The 21,164-nt window shown below is 46.4% G+C and overlaps 1 protein-coding gene across 6 annotated transcripts in view; it reads right to left on the bottom strand.

Moving 5' to 3' along the window:
* LOC147112280 (myelin transcription factor 1-like protein) overlaps positions 1-21,164 on the bottom strand; it is a 568,764-nt gene that overhangs the window by 113,140 nt on the left and 434,460 nt on the right. For all 6 annotated transcript variants that reach the window (XM_085996413.1, XM_085996412.1, XM_085996415.1 and 3 more), the window contains one exon: positions 19,654-19,902. In XM_085996413.1, coding sequence (XP_085852539.1) covers positions 19,654-19,902 — 249 coding nt within the window. The remainder of the gene's footprint in view (positions 1-19,653; positions 19,903-21,164) is intronic.

The raw sequence follows: 21,164 nt of genomic DNA, 5'->3' as shown, positions 1-21,164 counted from the left end.
GAGTCTGGCTGCACAGCCTCTTCCTCCTCCACAGTGAGGACGGGGGCTCTGGATGGTACTGTGGGGGAGTAAAGGAAGGAGTTAGAGATGTAATACCAAGGTTCTTCTGGTGACTCCCAGCGAGTTGGCATCTGCTGACACCTGCATCCATGCAGCATTGGTCTCAGTGGGAGGCCTCTTCCTCCCTGACCTAGGGAAGAGGACCTCCCTGTGGGCCCTAACCCCATCCAATAATGCCTGCAGTGAAGCCTCGTCGAATTTGAAGGCAGCTCGGGGTCTGGCACTGGCCACAGCTGCTGCAGGCTCCTCTGCCATCCTGTATGGTTCGTTTGGAAGTCTTCAGAGGATGCAGTGCTTGCTATGGACCTTGAAAGCACCACGAATGATGACATCATACTGTGGGGATTTCTGACTCGAATTGGACAATTAGCAAGGCTTCCCACATGCTGGGAATTAATTGGCCACTTGAGGGAAAATTGCGTGGAGCTGGCTGACACTTTTTTATGTGTGTCAGAAACCCCACATTCGGGGAAACCCGACCATTTCCCACACAAGCCGAAAATCGGGGCCTAAGTCTTTACATTGGCCATCTCTGTTTGCTGCTGTGAAGTGTCTTCAAGCTCTTGTAAACCAACCATTACTGCATCAGGAAGCGAAGACCTCAGTGCCTATGCATCATCAGTAGAACCACTCTTGAGAGATGCTGCAACTGTGCTTGGCATCTGCATGGCTGAGGTCTCCCATGCACTGGTGCTGCCTGTTGCCCAATGACAATCTTTATGAGAGTGCACAACTGATTAGTGGAATCTGTAGTGCAACATAGTCTGCAAGGGGTCAAGTGACTGGTGTACCCAGCCTGCTCATGAAGCACCCTTCATTTCAAAGCTGGCCTCATCAGGTCAGTCAAGAAGTAACTCAACAGGTTCTGTGGCTGTACAGTGCCTCCACTCAGCAGCAACCCAGCCTTCTTCAGCCACCGCCTCTGCCCTTTCCATAATCACGAGAAACGACTCACCCAATGCTTCCTCTTCTAAATCACTCCGAAATATGAGTCTCTGGCTGGTGTGGTGTTAATCGTGGTGATTGTGCTAAGTGCTGTGGTGAGGCTTGCTGCTGCTTGTTGCTCTTTGGGTTGTGGTTTTTCCTGTAACAAGAAGTCAATGCAAATAGTTAGATATGTTGCTGTTGCTACACAGACAATTCTTGACACATTTCAAATACACGGTACAGTCACAGCTTTACAACTGCATTTGTGCGGACAAGATAGGTGATTATAAATACACGAGCCTGGAGCATAGGTTCTCCGAGTCTGCCATGCAGTTTACAGTTTCCCCAGCCAAAGGCGTTCATGATAGCATCGTCAAAGGAATAGGTGGTTTGGCCTGCTGAGTTCCTTGACCCTTCTGCGCATAGTACTTTCTGTTGAAAACAGCATTTTTCTGTGAAGAGAAGGTAAATTTTCACTGAATGAGTGAATACCTGTTTTTTGTTACACAGCAGCACTGTTCTATGGCATTCGCAGCTTCCCCTGAATATAAAGTACCTTGCCTACAAAATATGTAAGAGAATTTTTGAGAGTGACTGAGTGCATTTTAATTGACAGCTATTTGTGTCAATAATTATAATCAGCCATCAGTCTTTCTGCAGTTCATCATTCTAAGTTTTACTTCCCTGATCCTGCTGTGCTAGTTCTCAACTATGTTCATTACTTCCCTTTGTGTTGCATTTTCAGCAGGTTACTGGATCAATTTGCTTTAAGTATTAAAGATAGCTTGTCTGACACCTGTAAGTTACTTTGATTGGTGTCAGTTGTTAACTACAGGAGTAGCTGCCTCTTTAACTGGCAGGTTACCTTTATTCACACTCATTCTCCTTTCTTACCTTGGGACTTTGCTTCAAGTGGAACAACTTCTTCCGGATATCCTTCTAGACATTCTTGCTACGCGACCTTGTGCTTGACCTCCCATACTCTGGGCATTGGGAGCTTGCCTCTTCACTTCACAGAGAGCCATGCTTTATGTCTTCTGCGTGCCCCCCTCCAGTTCTCACCAGACATTGTGCATTCCACGATAGCAAAATACTGCGGATGTTGGAAATCCGAAATAACAACAGAAAATGCTGGAAAAACTCAGCAGGTCAGGCAACATCCGTGGACAGAAATTTGAGTTGACGTTTCGGGTCGAACCCTTCTTCAAAACTGGAAAGAAAAGATAGATCGGAGGCAGGGCTGCGATCGGACAAAAGAATAAAAGAAACAAAAGAAGTAAAAAAGAGACAATAAAAGGTGTTAGAAGCTAGACGAGATGGTAATAGGCTGAGATTGGGTGTAAAGTGTACTGGCAGGGCAAGAGATAGCTGCCAGGTGTGAGAGAGAAACAAAAGGAAAGGGGGGGGGGGAAAAGGAGTGGAAAAATTACAAGAAAAAATGAAATAGGGGCCGAGGTTATGATCTGAAATTGTTGAACTCGATATTGAGTCCGGAAGGCTGCAGAGTGCCTAATCGGAAGATGAGGTGCTGTTCCTCGAGTTTACGTTGAGCTTCCGTGGAACAATACAAGAGGCCAAGGACGGTGAGGTCCGAGTGGGAACGGAGCGGTGAATTAAAATGACAGGCGACCGGAAGCTCGGGGTCACCCTTACGGACTGAACGGAGGTGTTCCGCAAAGCGGGCACCCAATCTACATTGGGGAGACCAAACGCAGATTGGGTGACCGCTTTGCGGAACACCTCCGTTCAGTCCGTAAGAGTGACCCCGAGCTTCCGGTCGCCTGTCATTTTAATTCAACGCTCCATTCCCACTCGGACCTCACCGTCCTTGGCCTCTTGTATTGTTCCACGGAAGCTCAACGTAAACTCAAGGAACAGCACCTCATCTTCCGATTAGGCACTCTGCAGCCTTCCAGACTCAATATCGAGTTCAACAATTTCAGATCATAACCTCGGCCCCTATTTCATTTTTTCTTGTAATTTTTCCACTCCTTTCCCCCCCCCCCCACTTTCCTTTTGTTTCTCTCTCTCACCTGGCAGCTATCTCTTGCCCTGCCAGTACACTTTACACCCAATCTCAGCCTATTACCATCTCGTCTAGCTTCTAACACCTTTTATTGTCTCTTTTTTACTTCTTTTGTTTCTTTTATTCTTTTGTCCGATCGCAGCCCTGCCTCCGATCTATCTTTTCTTTCCAGTTTTGAAGAAGGGTTCGACCCGAAACGTCAACTCAAATTTCTGTCCACGGATGTTGCCTGACCTGCTGAGTTTTTCCAGCATTTTCTGTTGTTATTGTGCATTCCACTGCTGGAATAGCCCACAGTGTGCTATTTATATTGGGCCAGTAATTCCTGTCCCAACGCGTGAGTACGGACGGGGTACTCACGCGTGGGGCCCGGAGAAATTGCCGGTTTTCAGCATGCACAGCGCATGCGGGGAAAACCGGCATTTCCTCTCCTCTGACCCAAGGGGTTAAGAGGCGGAACGCGTGCGAGGTTTCAGGTAGCGCGTGCGCGCTGAACTTCCCTTTTTTTTTGAAGAGTTGCCCGTGGGGAAAAGACTCCGGTTTTTTACGCGTGAAAAAAGCAGCCGTAAGTATTTACTTTTAACAGGTAAGAGGTCTATTAAGTAAAATTAGAAATTTTTTCCACAGGTTCATTATTTTTGAACACTTTACAGTAAGGTAAGTGTATTTTTAGCCCCGATTTTTTATATAATAATTTTTTTCAAAATTTAAAATTATTGTTTAAAATAGTTTTTTACAGTTATTTATAGTTCATTTAAGTAGTGCGAGGTTTTTTAAAATTTTCTTTCAAGTTTAAGTCGTGTTTTGGGACCAGGAGTTCTCATGAGTTTGACAGTTCTTACTATCAAACTCATGAATGAACTTTTGCAACCTCCCATTGGTTGCCCAGTGCTCACGTGATCCCAGCCGGCTCATCGCACTAAGTACGCCGCTGGGCCACGCACGCACAGCGCGGCAGGACCTGAAGCGGGCCAGTGACAGGGAATGCAATGCGGGCCAGGATTGAAATGTCAGCGCGCCGGGTAAGTGCACATCGGGGGCTTGCACGCGCGGCAAGCTCCCGAACCTAATTTCTGGGCCGGTATCTACGTGATGGTTTAGTTTGTTCAGCAGCAATTCCTGAAGGCACTTCTGAGTGGCCATCAGTTGTATGTGTGTTTTAAGTGCACCCTAAACACTCGAGCGTCCACAATATGCACAAAGTAAAGTGAGGTGTTCCTGTGAGTACATAATAAACAAAAGCAACAATTTTAAATTCTCATTTAAGGTACTTGACATGAATCAGTCATTCATGAAAGAAAGACTTATGAAATAATACTGGGCGGCCTGCTGGTGGCGCTGTCCAGGGAGAGTATAAATACTCGGGCATGGGCCCAGCTTGCGCAGGACATTCTTAACAGGAACTAGTGAAGGACACAATTAGACCTCCATGTTGTAAAACAGTTGATTAAAGCTTTGTTTAACGCTTAGACCAAGTGCCTAGTAGTTTTCTTACGTCAGTACTGGTTATGCACTAAGAATAATTAGACTGTGTTTATTAAGAGGCTGACAGGGGTTTCAACGTTGGCTTCAACTAACGGACCAACTAAATTGCAGAAAACTGCAATTTGCTACAGTTAATTGACCAGTTAGAAACAGGTTTCATTCTTAGTTTCAATCAAAAGAATAATCAGACTGCAGAAAAGCAAGAAATAGAAGAAAGGAACTTGCTTTTATACCGCACCTTTCAAGACCTCAGGACATTCCAAAGCACTTTGCAGCCAATTGAGTCCTTCTGAAACGTAGGGAATGTGGCAGCAGATTTACACAGCAAGCTCCACAAACTGCAGTGACCAGATAATCTGTTTTAGTGATGTTGGTTGAGGATAACTATTGGCCAGGTGAACGTCCCTGCTCTTCTTCACATAGTGGCATGGGATTATTTACGTCCACCTGAGAGGTCAGAAGGGACCTTTGGCTTAACATCTCATCCGAAAGATGGTACCTCCAACGGTGCAGCACTCCTGCAATGAAGTGTCAGGCTCGATTATGTGCTAGTCTCATCTGGAGTGGGATTTTGAACCCACAGGCATCTGACTTAGAGGTGAGAGTGCGACCAACTGAGCCAAAGCTGATGGATTTAATGGCCCTGAAATTTCTGGGGTTAGGGACGGCGGAGCGAGGACAGATCACCCGCTGGAGGGAAGGGGGCCGCAGCACATGCAGGTAAGTTTGCGGAATGGTCAGATTTTTGCCCTGTGCAGGAATCACGCCAATCAGTGGAGTGGAGAGTCTTCTATCCCTCCCATGACAATGGGTGTGTCTGGGAGAAGTCGCAAGCTACTCTGGGAATTCCACCCATTATGCCCTGATAAGCCCAATGGAACCCTTGCCAGCTAAGAACTGGCTTGAGTTCTGTTGAGGCCCCAAAAGTTTCCAAGACGCAGGTAAATTGATTCCAGAGGGGATCGATTACTTTTAATAAAATGTCTTTTGGCTCCTTCAGAAGTTGAAGCAAAACATAACTTACCATTCCTTTCAAGTGGGAAGGCCTCAGGGGCTCCCCAGAGGCCACTCTCACTTTCGCCGGTGCGTCAGGGTGGGTGTTTCTGATGGACCTTTGAAAGTACAGACACCCGCTCCGATCATGTTGATAATCCTGTCACCGGAGTTTGGGATGGTGGTCTGCATCCTTTTCGATGGGTGTGAAGGAATCCCACTCTACTGGAATTTTTAACAGTATAGGTTTTTCTTCACACTCTGCTTTTTAGAATTTCAATGCATTTATTTAAAATGTGGTATAAAGACAGAGGGGCCGAAATTCCGATGGGTTTGCTCAACGGTGCATGTCATAGAATCGTAGAAATTTACAGCACAGAAGGAGGCCATTTGGCCCACCGTGTCCGTGCCGGCCGACAAAGAGCTCTCCATCCTAATCCCACTTTCAAGCACTTGGTCCGTAGCCCTGTAGGTTACGGCACTTCAAGTGCATATCCAAGTACTTTTTAAATGTGATGAGTGTTTCTGCCTCTACCACCCTTTCAGGCAGTGAGTTCCAGACCCCCACCACCCTCTGGTCTGAAAGAATTTCTCCTCAAATCCCATCTAAACCTCCTACCAATTACTTTAAATCTATGCCCCCTGGTTATTGACCTTTTGCTAAGGGAAATAGGTCCTTTCTATCCACTCTATCTAGGCCCCTCATAATTTTATACTCCTCAAATAGGTCTCCCCTCAGCCTCCTCTGTTCCAAAGAAAACAACCCCAGCCTATCCAATCTTTCCTCGTAGCTAAAATTCCACAGCCCAGGCAACATCTTCGTAAATCTCCTTTGTACCCTCTAGTGCACTCACATCCTTCCTGTAATGTGGTGACCAGAACTGCACACAGTATTCTAGCTGCGGCCTAACTAGTGTTTTATACAGTTCAAGCATAACCCCCCTGCTCTTATAGTCTATGCCTCGACTAATAAAGGCAAGTATCCCCTATGCCTTCTTAACCACCTTATCTACCTGTCCTGCTACCTTCAGGGATCTGTGGACATGCACTCCAAGGTCCCTCTGATCCTCTGCACTTCTCAGTGTCCTACCATTTATTGTGTATTCCCTTTCCTTGTTAGCCCTCCCCAAATGCATTACCTCACACTTCTCCAGATTGAATTCCATTTGCCACTGTTCTGTCCACCTGACCAGTCCATTGATATCCTCCTGCAGTCTACAGCTTTCTTCTTCATTATCAACCACATGACCAATTTTTGTATCATCTGCAAACTTCTTAATCATACTTCCTACATTCAAGTCTAGATCATTGATATACACCACAAAAAACAAAGGACCGAGTACTGAGCCCTGCGGAACACCCTTCGACCATTACCCTTTGTTTCCTGCCTCTGAGCCAATTTTGGATCCAAATTGCCACTTTGCCTTGGATCCCATGGGCTTTTACTTTCATGACCAGTCTGCCACGCGGGACCTTATCAAAAGCCTTGCTAAAATCCATATAGACTACATGAAATGCACTACCCTCATCAACCCACCTTGTTACCTCCTCAAAAAATTCAATCAAGTTAGTCAGACACGATTTTCCCTTAACAAATCCATGCTGACTGTCCCTGGTTAATCCGCGTCTTTCTAAATGAAAATTTATCCTGTCCATCAGAATTTTTTCCAATAATTTTCCACCAGCGAGGTTAGGCTGACTGGCCTGTAATTACTCGGTCTATCCCTTTCTCCCTTTTTAAACAATGGTACCACGTTAGCAGTCCTCCAGTCCTCCGGCACTACACCTGTAGCCAGAGAGGATTGGAAAATGATGGCCAGAGCCTCTGCTATTTCCTCTCCTACTTCTCTTAACATTCTGGGATACATTTCAACCGGGCCTGGGGATTTATCCACTTTCAAAGATGCTAAACCCTTTAATACTTTCTCTTCCACTATGTATATTTCATCTAATATTTCACACTCTTCCTCCCTGATTGCAATGTCTGCATCGTCCCTCTCTTTTGTGAAAACAGACACAAAGGGCTGGATTTTCATTGGGCCGTGGAGGCGGGATTGGAGGCATGTGGCGGGTTAAAATCGTGAAAACTGGTGGGCGGGAGCTCCCCCGCCTGGGTCCTGACTCCGAGCAACTTTAACTGTCGTGTCTAATGGTCCCGACTCCGTCCCGCCTCCAACAGGCGGGATAGGTCGTTAAGGCCCTTAACAAGCACTAAATAGCCTCTATAATCCTATTTTGAAAGGCCCTTGCGAATTTAACCCTTTTCCCACGAGAAACACGCCTGGTGGGAAACACGATGGTGAAACCTGGCGGGCGCACTATTGGATTGCTGACTATCAGCTGCAGGTCAACCATTAAAGAGGAGATTTGATCAGCCATCATTTGCAGGTGGCAGGACTTTGTTGTCTCAGGTCTGGGGGAAATTTTAGAAGGCATAACCACAGCTGTGGAAGTTTGGAGCCTGACACCCATCTCCAGTGTGACCTCCTGGGAAACCCCTCTCGCCACCCTCACTGAGTGCTTCCTCAACTGAGGCATATACCAGAAGCATGGGAGCCATTTATTTCCTTCCCTTCTGGACATTAGATGAGCTCGAGCACCAGCCGCGGCACCAGCAGAACCAGGAACAACAGCAGCACCAACAGCAGCAGCAACAGGAGCGCCAGGCTGCTGCTCACCCACCTGAAGCTGCACAGGCCAGAAGGGGCCAGTGCTTGGAAGCCTGTCAGCGCAGGAGATACCCCCCAAACAGGGTCTACAGACACAGGGTCAGCTACCTCAACATGTCTGAGCAGCAGTGCCAAAGGCGGCTCTGACTTTCGCGAGAGGTAGTGAGTGACATCTGCGCAATGCTGCAACAATACCTGGAGCCCAGAGCACCAGGTCGACAAGCATTACCAGTGGCCGTCAAAGTCACCACCGCACTCAACTTTTTTGCCTCAGGCTCATTCCAGGGATCAGCAGCAGACATCAGCGGCATCTCCCAGGCGGCCGCACACACTTGCATCACGCAGGTAACCGATGCCTTCTTTGCCATCGCGCACAATCACATCCATTTCACCAAGGATCGAGCAAGTGTCACGGCGCGAGCAGTTGGATTAGCTAATCTGGCAGGCTTCCCAAGGGTGCAGGATGTCGTTGACTGCACACATGTGGTCCTTAAGGCACCCCATCGCAATCCAGGTATTTTTGTCAACCGCAAGGGCTTCCACTCCCTTAACGTTCAGCTGGTGTGTGACCACAAGAAGGAAATTTTGCATGTTTGTGCCAAGAACCCTGGCAGTTGCCATGACTCCTTCATACTGCGCCAGTCTAGTGTGCCTCCGTTATTCAGTCCACCAGACCAACTTAACGGATGGCTACTTGGAGACAAGGGCTATCCCCTGAGGACATGGCTAATGACGCTGTTGAGGAGCCCATCCAACGAAGCTGAGGAGAGCTACAACTCCAGGCACATGTCCACCAGAGCCATAATCGAGCAAACCATCGGTTTGCTGAAGATGCGCTTCAGATGCCTGGATAGATCTGGTGGAGCCTTGCAGTACTCAGCAGCCAGGGTCTCCAGAATCGTCGTGGTTTGCTGTGCACTTCACAACATGGCAGTGTCGTGGCTTGCAGATTCCTGAGGACCAAGTGGCTCCTCACATATCCTCCTCAGATGAGGAGGAGGAGGAGGAGTGCGAAAACGCACATCCTGCAGAGGCCCATCAACCAGCGGCAGCAGTACGCGAGAACATTGCTGCCCGGGATGCAATGAACGCACTCATCTTGGCCAGATTTGCCGAGCCTAGCCGATCAAGCACTTTTGCCTCGCAGCTTCTTGCCTGAGCATCGAATATTGGCCAAGACCCTGCTGATTCCTAGCTATTTGACCAGCATACTGACAGTTGCAAGTAATCCTAAGCCCTCAATGTGAAAGTCCCATTCGCGAAATGACACACGCCACAACTGCAACAGTTGCCATCAGAATTTTTATGTACAAGAACCAACTGATGGCATTTTTACAATAAACACAACATTTCACCCAAGCGACTACCCTTGTGACTATTTGTGCAGAATTTTTCTCTTACGCGTGCTCCTACGTGGTGCCTCCCCTGTGGCCTCAGCAGATGTGGAGGCCCCTTGCACAGTTTGCTGCTGCTCCTGTCTCGACACCTTTGGCGGGCGTCCTCTGGGGTTGCGAACCTGTGAGGGCTCGCCAACAGTCTGCTGCTCCTGAGGCTGTGTAGGGGTTGAGACGCCTATCTCACTTGGGTGTGGACTCTGGTGGGGCTCTGACCAAGGGCTCTGCAGTGGTATGGAAGTGTGAGCGCTTGGAGAGGAGCCCCCACTTCCTTGATGTCTGCCACCAACTTCCCTCTCATGGGTCAGGTCTCCCTCAGCGCCTGCAAGTGGCTGGAGAGCACCTTGCTGCACATCAGGGAGGCCATGGGGACCTGTATCTGCAATGGCAGTCCTACTCAGATGGACTTCCATGAAGGTCTGGTTTCTCAGTTCAATAGATGACCATCGCTCCTCCAGAGATGTTATTCTATTATGAACACTCACCATGTTTTCAGCACTCTGGCGACTTAGCTCCTCCATGACCAAAGCCATCCTCTCGTCTACTGTTGCCATCCGTTCGAGGGAGGTTGCCATCCTATCCGTCGTGAAGCGTTCATGCGCCAATGACTCCACAAAGGCTCTGCTCATGGTTGCTATGGACTCCTCCATTTGCTCCACACTCACAGCGACCCTGGAGGCAAAACCTGCCAGAGACTCCTGCATCTGTTCCTGGAGTTCCAGCACCGCTGATCTTATGGATGGACCCAGAGGCAGAGGGTCGACATGCAGCTGAGCCGAGCTGGCAGAGTCTTGCGCCCTCTGACTAGGACTCTCCACTGCTGTCCCTGTCTCCACAATCTGCTGATGCTCACTTGTGAGCTGTGATACACCAGGTGACAACACTACTCTATGTCCCGAAGGTCCCACCGAGGTGTGAGTGTCTGCGCTGGTGCTGGGTGCTCTGAATTCTGCTGACGCTGCGCCCTCAGAAGCTGCAGCTTCCTCTGAGGAGTCTGGCTGCTCAGCCTGTTCTTCCTGGCTAGTGGGGATGGATGCTTGCGATGGTCCTGTGGGGGAGTAAAGGAAAGAGTCAGAGATGTGATGCCAAGGTTACATGCACATTGCATATTGCAGATGCTCATAAGTCCATCTGTTAGAGCTTCAGAATCATTATCAGTGACTCATGCAATGCCAATGAGAGAGATGGGAAACTTTTCTGTCACCAGCTTGCTGTGTTGCACCAGTCTCTCCGTCCCCCAATTGTGCATCCTCCTCTACTCCCACGATTTCCAGGACCGTTTCCTCCCAGGGGGGTCAGGTGGGCTAATGAGGCTGTCCCTCCTCCTGTCCTCGCTCACTCTCTTTTATTGGCCCAGAAATTCGGGTCGGGGGCTTCCCGCGGGTGCAAACCCCTGGCCTGCACTTACCTAGCGCGCCGGCCGTTGAGCTCTGGGCTCCCGTGGAATTCCGATCCGGGGCCTGGTCCAGCTGCCGGCGCGCAGTGTTTGCGTATCCCAGGGGCGCAGTTAGTTCGAAGCGTCCCCTGGGATCACGTAGGCCATGGGGAGCCAATCGGAGCAGGGAATGCTCCATTCATAAGTCTGACAGGAAGTGCTGTCAAACTTAGAAATACTACGGGCCCTTTCCTCTTACAAAACATCACTAAATCTTCAAATAAATTTTTTAAAAACATCAAATTTTTTAAATAAACTATAAATTAAATGAAATAACTATTTTAAACAATATGTAATTTAAATTTTTGAAAAAAATAATTTTATTTTCTAACGGGGCTAAAAATAAACTTACCTTGCATTAAAGTATTTAAAAATAATAAACCTGTGGAAAAAATGTTTTAATTTTAATTAATTCACCACTTACCTTGTAAAAAGCAGGCCTTACGCCTGCTTTTTACATTTCTAAATTCTGCAGACTTACCTTCCCGGGAAAACCTGTAAAATAAAACGAAGTTCGATGCGCACACGCAGCCTCTCCTGCGCACGCGTTCGACCTCTGAACCTCTGCTTTCAGGGGATCGGAAATGCCGGTTTCTCGCGCATGAGCAGTGCATGCAGGAAACCGGCACTTCCATTGGGCCTACGGGTGAGTACCCCGTGCGTACTCACCCGTGGAGACCCGAATTTTAGGGCCAATGTGAGCTCTCTTTTCCTGCAATGAGGGAGACAAGTGGAGGTTGAGTGAGAATGAAGGAGTGAGTGTAGAGATTCCATAGCATCGATACTTAGAAGGAGACAAAGATGGAGTGAGGTGGCAAGACCAAGGGCCCTCCCTGTGTGTTGTCAGTTGTTTGCAAAGCATCAGAGTGATAGGGAGTGTGAGGGCTGCATAGTCAAATAGTTATGTGAATGTGACCATAGAGCGAAAGGGAATGGGTAAGGGTGCATGGATGTCAGTGTCAAGTGGGATGTGGAGGAAGAGATTGCTGAAGCTGAGTGCTGGTGAGGAAAGGCAATGGGGATCAGATTGAGGGTGATGGGAAAATCATACTCACTTTTCCAGTGCGCTGAAGGTCATGAAATCTCTTGCGGCACCAAATCCAAGTTCTGCGGGTGACTCCCAAGGAGTTGACCTCCTCAGCCACCTGCATCCACACTGCCTTGGTCTGCTTGGGAGGCCTCTTCCTCCATGTAGAAGGGAAGAGCACCTCCCTGTTGGCTGTAGCCCCATCTACTAAAGCCTGCAGGGCCACCTCGTCAAAACGAGGAGCTGATCTGGGTCTCCCGCTAGTCATCTTTCCTGCAGGTCTCTCACACTCCACAGGCAAAAAGCTTGGCAGTCTGCAGAAGAAGCAAGGCTTGCTGTAGACGTTAAATGCAGCAGCAATGATGACGTCATCGGAGGCGACTTTCAGTCAGGAAAAACCCACTTGTCAAGGGTTCCCACACGTTGGAAATCACTTGGACAATTAAGTTAAAATTGCATCAATCTCCCACATCCATTTAGATTCGGGTGGATAACGCGAAATGCGGATAACACGACACCATCCCGCACCTGAGATAAAATCCAGCCCAAAGTATTCATTAAGAACCATACCCATGTCTTCTGCTTCCACGCACAGGTTACCTTTATGGTCCCTAATAAGCCCTACTCTTACTTTAGTTATCCTCTTGTTCTTAATGTATTTATAAAACATCTTTGGGTTTTCCTTGATTTTATTTGCCAATATTTTATTATAGGTGATCCGAGGTTGCTCCCAGACCAAAAGTGAAAATACTGAAAACATTATTCAGCTCCTAAGGAAGCCTGTATATGTGATTTTTAAGGTAGCCGATCCCCTCCAAGATTGTTTACTTTGGCCTGTGTAAGGTCTGGGTCCTTACATGGAACTCTCACCAGCCGAGGTCTCCCTCTCTACTGAAAGTTTAGTTGAGACTTGGAAATGCCTAGCATCCCAGCAGAATTGTGGTCTGCTCTGAATATGGCGTCCCTCGCCAGATCTTCCCTCTTTGTCAATGGGCCTTATCGGAATTTTCAGCCCTCTAGAGAATTCACAAAATATTGGGCCCAGAAAATTCACAAAATATTGGGCCCAAAAACCCTGTGTATAATTCACACCTTAACATACATATTAGTTCTTGGCTGTTGGCGTGATTTGTAGATTGGTGTGCTTTGACGTAAGCATTGATAGGAGGGCCACCAAGATTTGGAATGGTACTGGAGAGCTCTTGTTCATTTTGCCAGTGATCTTTGTGTATTAGATTGGTTGCTTAGAGGTAGGAGAGAGATAGAAATCAGCAACACATAGAGAAGAGGCAAAGAGTCAACGGCCCACTGAGACCCCCCAAAGGAAGGAAATGGGTACTCTGTAGATGTTTAATGACTCCAAAACTTTACAATATCAAAAAAGGGAGAAGGGAGTGATTTATATATTTTTCCAGATTTGTAGTTCATTCTTCCTAAATGCAAGTTATGGGTAGAATAACTTACAAATACATTTGATTAATATGCCAGATTTTATAGTAAATTATCTTTGGAAATGTTTGTTAGCGAATAGTCACATCACAACATGCCATTATTATGACACATTACTTCAACCTATCATCCTGCCAACCACGAGCCAGATTTTGCTGGAGCAGGGCATCTCTTGACATGCCCCGTTAGTGTTGTTTGTGCAAGTTTAGGTTTTTAAATGTTTTTGCCCACAAAGTGGCTGGAAGTGTGAGCTGATAATGGCACAGCGTTGGCAACAGGGCATCTGGGACCTTGGTAAACAATGGGACAATCAGGGTATCTCCTTAACCGATGAGATTAAAGGTTTCAGAAATAAACAGAGGAAAGGCTGAGAAGGAGGGTGAATTCGAGTAGGTGAATTCAACGTCAAATCAGGCACAGAATGAGAAAGAGAGGGAAAGAAAGATTGGATTAAGAGAGAGAGAAAAAAGAGACAGAAAGGAAAAGTAAGAAAAGAAAGTTGAAAATGGAAAATTTGACATTTAAAAAATTTCCAACAACAATTCACAACCTGAAGGAATGAGACTCCACACTTATAATTGTTCACTTTCTGGGCAAGAGAGGTTGATTGGCTGTCATTAACAATTATCATGTTATTAAAAGGGTCCTTACGCTGTTAATTACTAGACTTAACTTTCTGTGGTGTGTTTAATGGGCAATTAATGTATAAATGCAGCTACTTCATGAAACTCACAGGGAGGTTAAGTGCAAAATACCATTTTTGTGAAGCTAATGGCAGAGTGGTACAAATCGGCCAGAAACGTGTAGCAATTCACAATTTGTGGGGTATCTCTTCCTCGTTGCTGGCCGATTTGCACATTAATAACGGCAGGCATCACTCACACGCCATTAATTCCTGAGCAAAATCTGGCCCTATATCTTTTGCCACATTTTCCCTTAGAAATTCTTAATATGTCCACTGGTCAGCCTGGCTACAAAAGGCGCCGCTGTTCAAAAATGGCTTAAGAGCTATAGCTTTGTGGTCTAAAATGTCTGAAAAACTCATTGCTATAAAAAGATGTGGATAAAGAGGAAAAACATAGATCCCTGAAGGCAGCGGAACAGGTAGATAAGGTGGTTAAAAAGGCATATGGGATACTTGCCTTCATTAGCCGAGGCATAGAATATAAGAGCAGGGAGGTTATGATGGAGCTGTACAAAACGCTGGTGAGGCCACAGCTGGAGTACTGTGTGCAGTTCTGGTCACCTCACTATAGGAAGGATGTGATTGCTTTGGAGAGGGTGCAGAGAAGATTCACCAGGATGTTACCTGGGATGGAGCGCCTCAGCTATGAAGAAAGACTAAACAGGCTGGGGTTGTTTTCCTTGGAGCAAAGAAGGCTGAGGGGGGACCTGATTGAGGTGTACAAAATGATGAGGGGCATAGATAGGGTAGACAAAGAGGAACTTTTCCCCTTAGTAGGGGGGTCAATAACAAGGGGGCATAGATTCAGGGTAAGGGGCAGGAGATTTAGAGGGGATTTGAGGAGGAACTTTTTCACCCAGAGGGTGGTTGGAATGTGGAACTCAATGCCTAAAAGGGTGGTAGAGGCAGGAACCCTCACAACATTCAAGAAGCATTTGGATGAGCACTTGAAATGCCATTGCATACAAGGCTATGGACCAAATGCTGGAAAATGGGATTAGACTGGACAGGGATTGATGGACGGCGCAGACACGATGGGCCGAAGGGCCTCTTTCTGTGCTGTAAAACTCTATGACTCTATGACATAGATGTAGGAAATCTGAAATAAAAAATATAAAATCTAGTAAATGCATTGCAGTTTAGAACAGAATCTGAGAAAGTTAATATTTTGGGTGCAATCTTTTACCAGAACTGGTGGGATAAGGATGGAAAGAAGGGAAAGGCCACTGTGGAATATCGCAAAGAGAGGTAAAGTGGGGCTAGGCCTTGGGCTTGGATGGAGTGGAGGACCAGATCTGGGCTAGGAGGGATTACAGGGCTGGATTTGGGGATGAAGGGAGTGAGGAGCCAAGACCTGGCCGTCTGCTGGGGCGAAGGGACAGTGGTGGGGGGTGGGAGTGGGGGTGAGACCAGGGCCTGCGTTGTGATGCAACTCTTACCCGGCTGAATGGTCTTTCTGTTCCAGCTGCGGTAAACTAGGGCCACAGCCTCGGCCATGACTAACACATCCAGGGCACTAAGGTGAAGCAGAGAGGCTTGAGCTGGTGCCATGAGGAAGTGACAGGCACAGCCACAAAGCGCCAGGAAGGAGCAAGGAGGTCAGGGCTGCAACCGGAAGGGAATGGGGAGGCCGGGGCAACAGCTGACAAAAATTGGGTAGGCTGGGAGTGGGGAGATCCAGCTTCTGAGAGGGATTGGGGGAAGTTTAGATAGGGAACTGCAGGTGTGGGGAATGTACTGGAGTGCGCGTGTGAGGCTTTGGTGATGTGAGGGGGCATGCTGGTGTGTGGAGCGGAGGGTTGGTGTAAGTGGGGGGGGAGGCTGTTATCAGCCATGGGGAGAGCCTACTGAATTGGTTCATTGAGGTGTTTATTAGTAGACATCAAACAATTGGAAAAGGCTAGCACACAGTTGGAAAGTCAAGGCCAACAACAACATGGCTAGACATTTCTGCAGAGATCTTATATCCTGCTGTAAGTCTGGTTGATTGGCAGAACCCCCCGAAGAAATGCCCATTTTTAAGTTGTTAATGCACTTTCTCTGGAGCTTCCACTGATCTTTCACTGGAGAACCCACGTACAGATTCCAGGTGCATGTATTTATGTATCACTCTGCTGAAAGTGGCAAGTCTGCAGTTGGAAGCAGCGAGGCTCAAGAGCGGAGAGAAGTGGAAAGGGCAAGGCTGGAAGCAAATAGACTGGCTGCAAAGGGAGAAGACTGAGGTCAGGAGCAGGGAGATTGGTCCACATGACTGATAGTACATTAACGGTCACCTGGTTATCACAGAACAGTGAAAATGGCCAGGCGCGTATTATTTTATCAGATAGATGGATAGACAGACAGACAGAAGCAAACAATAGACTCCCCCCCACAATGTACAGGATTTGGAGGTCACAGTGTTTCACAGTGAAATGAATATTATTCTGCTGTTCTAAAGGTGCTTAGATGATTTTCTGTTAGTGAAGGAGCCAAAAGCAATTAGTCCAATTGTACAGTTGTTAGTAATGTCAATGCCAATAACAAGCTACAGTACAAAAAGTGTATACTTTTATGTTAGCATAATCTGTACTGAACACTCCCAATCGACATTATAATTCATAATTTATATGTTCTTCTGACATGAAATTGGCACTGCCAGCAGTTTTGTCCTCCACAATGTGAAAGAAAGGGGATGGGGAGGGAACGACGGCACAACCCGCTGGTAGTTATGGTACTATTCTTCCGCACAGCCCCACCATTCTTCATGAATCTGAGGGAAGCTTACAGATTATTGAGTGCTTGTAAATTTTCCGCCTCAGGCTAATCGGCATACTACTTACCGGCAGCAAGGAACCTTTACTGCACCGCTGTGTGAAACAACTGGGTTTTTTTTTTAAACGTTTGTTCAGCTGTGGTACGCTGCTGCTTCAGACAAAGTGTGACATCCGCAGTGTGACGGACACTCTTTGAAAAAACTTTCATTCAAACAGATAGCTATCTCCACCCCTCCTCCAAGGTGATCCTGAGGGCTCTGCCAACGAAATGACAGAATACAGCGGGCAGTGCAGCGTCCGTCGCAAGTAGCTGTGTTTATCGGCTTTCCCCTGACCCACACCGGTGATAAATTAAAATCCTGCGCTAACCTGAGGATGGTGGCGGGCGGCAAACTGAATCAGCATTTCTGTTTTCAAACAAAGCATTTTTGAATTATTTTATTGCCACCTGCTATTCCGCTGATGATCTCTCATTTAGAAGAATGAGAGGGGATCTCATTGAAAATTATAAAATTCTAACAGGACTAGACAGACTAAATGCAGGAAGGATGTTCCCGATGGCCGGGGAGTCCAGAACCAGGGGTCACAGTCTAAGGATAAGGGGTAAGCCATTTAGGACAGAGATGAGGAGGAATTTCTTCACCCAGAGAGTGGTGAACCTGTGGAATTCTCTACCACAGAAGACAGTTGAGGCCAATTCATTAAATATATTCAAGAAGGAGTTGGATATATTTCTTAAGGCTAAAGGGATCAAGGGGTATGGGGAGAAGGCAGGGACAGGGTACTGAATTTGGATGATCAGCCATGATCTCATTGAATGGCGGAGTGGGCTCGAGGGGCCGAGTGGCCTACTCCTGTTCCTATCTTTTCTATGTTTCTATATAGTCCTGGCCAACGTGCGCTCAATTAGAGGTAATAGGGACATCACAGCGTAAGAATATGGGCAACCGTATGTGCTGTTGAATTTACTATGGTCACATCCCTCTGGTAAGAGATTTTTAAAAAACCGACAAATGCTGGAAATGTGAGATAAATAGAGAACATGATGAAAATACAGAGCAAGTCATCTGCAGCTGAGAAATAAAAAAAAAAGGCAGGTAAATGGCTTGAGTTAGATTCTTTGTCAGAACTGAAGAGTCACATTCAAAACATTAATGGTTCTTCTTTTTCTCAGGCGTTGTTTGATCCTTCTCTTTTTATTTCTCGGTTATGAATTATGTTGTAACTGCTGAAAGACAAATTTAAAAAAAAGAATAGCCTGGGCAGCATGAAAAGCGACCGTAGCTCTACCATTGATGGCAAATATTAATATATACAGCCAACCCGGGGCCGTCCTTTTCAATTGTACATCTGCAACTACAAAACAAGTTAAAATGCAAAGAAGGAATGTCACATTGTCAGGGGATGTCAGTCAAGCTTCAAGTGGGAGCCTCACCATCAGTGTTCCCTTCATAAAAATCAGGCTATCGCAAACAGTTACGATTAACCTGAACATCTGTTTGATTCCCCCCGCCCGCCCCGCCACTATTTTTTTGATTATCATTGTTCAAAAGCAGTCCTAATGACATTGTCAGAGCACTGGATTGGTGAAGTTACTGATTCTGACTGTAAAGGGGGTGAATCAGTTGATATCATGATTAACACAGAGTGCTTCACCTTCAGCTACATGCACATGTAAATTCGTACAATTGAGCTGCTGTTCCAATGATAGTCCCTGATGAATCTTTGAAAAAAAATCACAGAGGGAAAACAAAGGGAAGTCAAAATGCATCCTAATTCTTTGAAAGTGACGGTGAAACTTTAAATTCTACTTTTGCACACCGCGAATATGCATAATCAGTAAAACTCATAGGGCTGGATTTTCATTGAGGAGGCGTGTAGGAAGCGGGACTACAATTTTTGGGGTTGTAGTCCCGCCTCCATCGAGTTCTAGCCAACCCACGCGATTTTCACTTGATTGACCTTGTTGAGCCCACCCAGCGGGCTCAGCAGGCCAATTAAGGGCCACCCGGCAACAGGTGACATCACAGATTGACATTTCATATGTCAAGAGCTTTGGACAGATGAAATATCAGCGTTTGACAGCTGTTTGAAGCTGTCAAACACTGACAATCTGTACTCTAAGTTAATTCCTTCCTCTCAGGATGATTTAGAGATCTCTCCAGAACAGAAAACTGAATGCTGCAGATTTTGACAGATCGCGGCCATTTTGCTTTCTGTGCCGGTGCGATGAGGGACTCCTGAGACCTGAAGGAAGGAAGGCTGTAAAGGTAAGTACATGTAAGTAAAACTTTTTAAAACACTTTACACACACCAAACACACTTACCTCTGCACTCATGCACCCATCACTCACCTGAACACCGGACATCTCGACCCCTCCAAGCCCTTCATCCCGATGGCCCGCCTCGCTAACTTGGCATGGTTTGGAGCCATCGGGAATCCCACACTTCACCAATAAAAATAGGGATTAGGCTAAAAACTGTCTGTTAACTACCTGTTAACAGGCAGTTAATTGGCACTAATCCCCTTCCCGCCTCGGGGAGGCGGGTCCCAGTGCGGGTCGGGTACCCGCCTCCTTTGAAACTGACATGAAGGTGGGTTGGGGGCGGAATGGGTTCGTGCCCCCCCCCGATTTCAAGATTTTAACCCCCCACATGCCTCCAATCCCGCCTCCACGGCCCAATGAAAATCCTGCCCAAAGTGTTTTGTCTTCTGTTTGTTTTATTTTACAACCGTCTTTCACAAATACCTCTTTGGGATCCTCCTCGTCCATCGTCCTAGGTTTCATTTTGGTGTAGTCTACCGGAAAGTCCCAGCAATCACTCTCGTTCATTGAATAGCACTTGTTGACCACCATGTTCTGTCGCTGTGGGGACATTGGTTCTAATGGAGTCAGCAAGCCAGTGCTGCTGCTGCTGCCACAGCTACCGTCTCTGTGCCTCTGTTTGTTCATGCTTAGATCTAGGGTTCCATTCTCATCCACCTCGATCTCAGGATTCTGTATAACAAAGATCATCCCTTTTAACTGACTTTGCACTGCGGACTAGTTACACTGCAATCTCTCTCATTTTAGTCTGTTCTTAGATTAATGAGTCTGTTCTGAGATTAATGATAGCTTTATGCATTACTTTTAAACCCTTCAGTAATTTCAGAGTGTGGTGAATAATGTCAAGTGCCCTCCAAAGCTGTAGGAAATTACCTTCGGAAGAATGAGGGATTTGAAACCCCGAAGTACAATTGCAGCTTGCTAAGAATCATAAAAGAGATCTGCATTCTGTTTGTTTGAAAAGCAATTTTTTCTTTATTACTTCTTTAAAGTTTCAATATTTCTTTAGCTGGCGCAGAATGAGTTAAAAAAAGCAATAAAAACCCTGCATGACATTCCCTTCTCATATTTTGAACTTAAAAATAAACTCAGCATACTTTCTATATTTGATTTCTAGAAACGAGTGTACAATCTTGCTGCGAATTTTGGCAGCTTTTTTTTTCCTGGGGCAAAACTCATGTATCAAAAAAAAACCACCTTATGAAAATGCTGGAGAAAGAGAGGTGATTAATGAAGAATACATTTTTCTTTCGGTTGTTTGAAATCTAGTCTTCCTACAGTACAACACTTCAAAAAGTACTTCATTGGCTGTAAAGCACTTTGGGTCGTCTGGCGGTTGTGAAAGGCGCTATAGAAATGCAAGTCTTTCTTTCTTTCTTGTAGGTCTTACCAAAACTCATAATCCAACATTTAAAATTGTTCGTAGTTACCGATTAGGCAATGTGTAACAGACAGATAGGCAGTTTTCAATGAACAATGAACCTATTCCAGCTGCATAGTACCCTCCCTCCAGTGTCTCTGAAAGACAAAACTCATTACATTGGCCCAGAAATTCAGGTCAGGGGCATCCCGCGGGTGCAAGCCCCCGACCTGCACTTACCTACCGCGCCGGCCGTTGTGCTGTGGGCCCCCGTGGGATTCCGATCCTGGGCCTCCTCCAACTGCCGGCGCGCAGTGCTTGCGTATCCCAGGGGCGCAGTTAGTTCGATGCGTCCCCTGGGATCACGTGGGCCATGGAGAGCCAATGGTAGCAAGGAATGCTTCATTCATAAATTTGACAGGAAGACCTGTCAAACCTATAAATACTATAAGCCCCAAAACATCACTAAATCTTCAAATAAATTTAAAGAAAAATCACATTTTTAAAATAAACTATAAATTACATGAAATAACTATTTTAAACAATAATTTAAATTTTTGAAAAAATTAATTAC

This window comes from Somniosus microcephalus, chromosome 9, assembly GCF_052327205.1.
Source record: "Somniosus microcephalus isolate GS21.2 chromosome 9, FLI_Smic_1.0, whole genome shotgun sequence".
Taxonomy (NCBI): Eukaryota; Metazoa; Chordata; class Chondrichthyes; order Squaliformes; family Somniosidae; genus Somniosus; species Somniosus microcephalus.
Note: the sequence above shows the minus strand (reverse complement) of the source record. Positions and strands in the feature narration are given on the sequence as shown.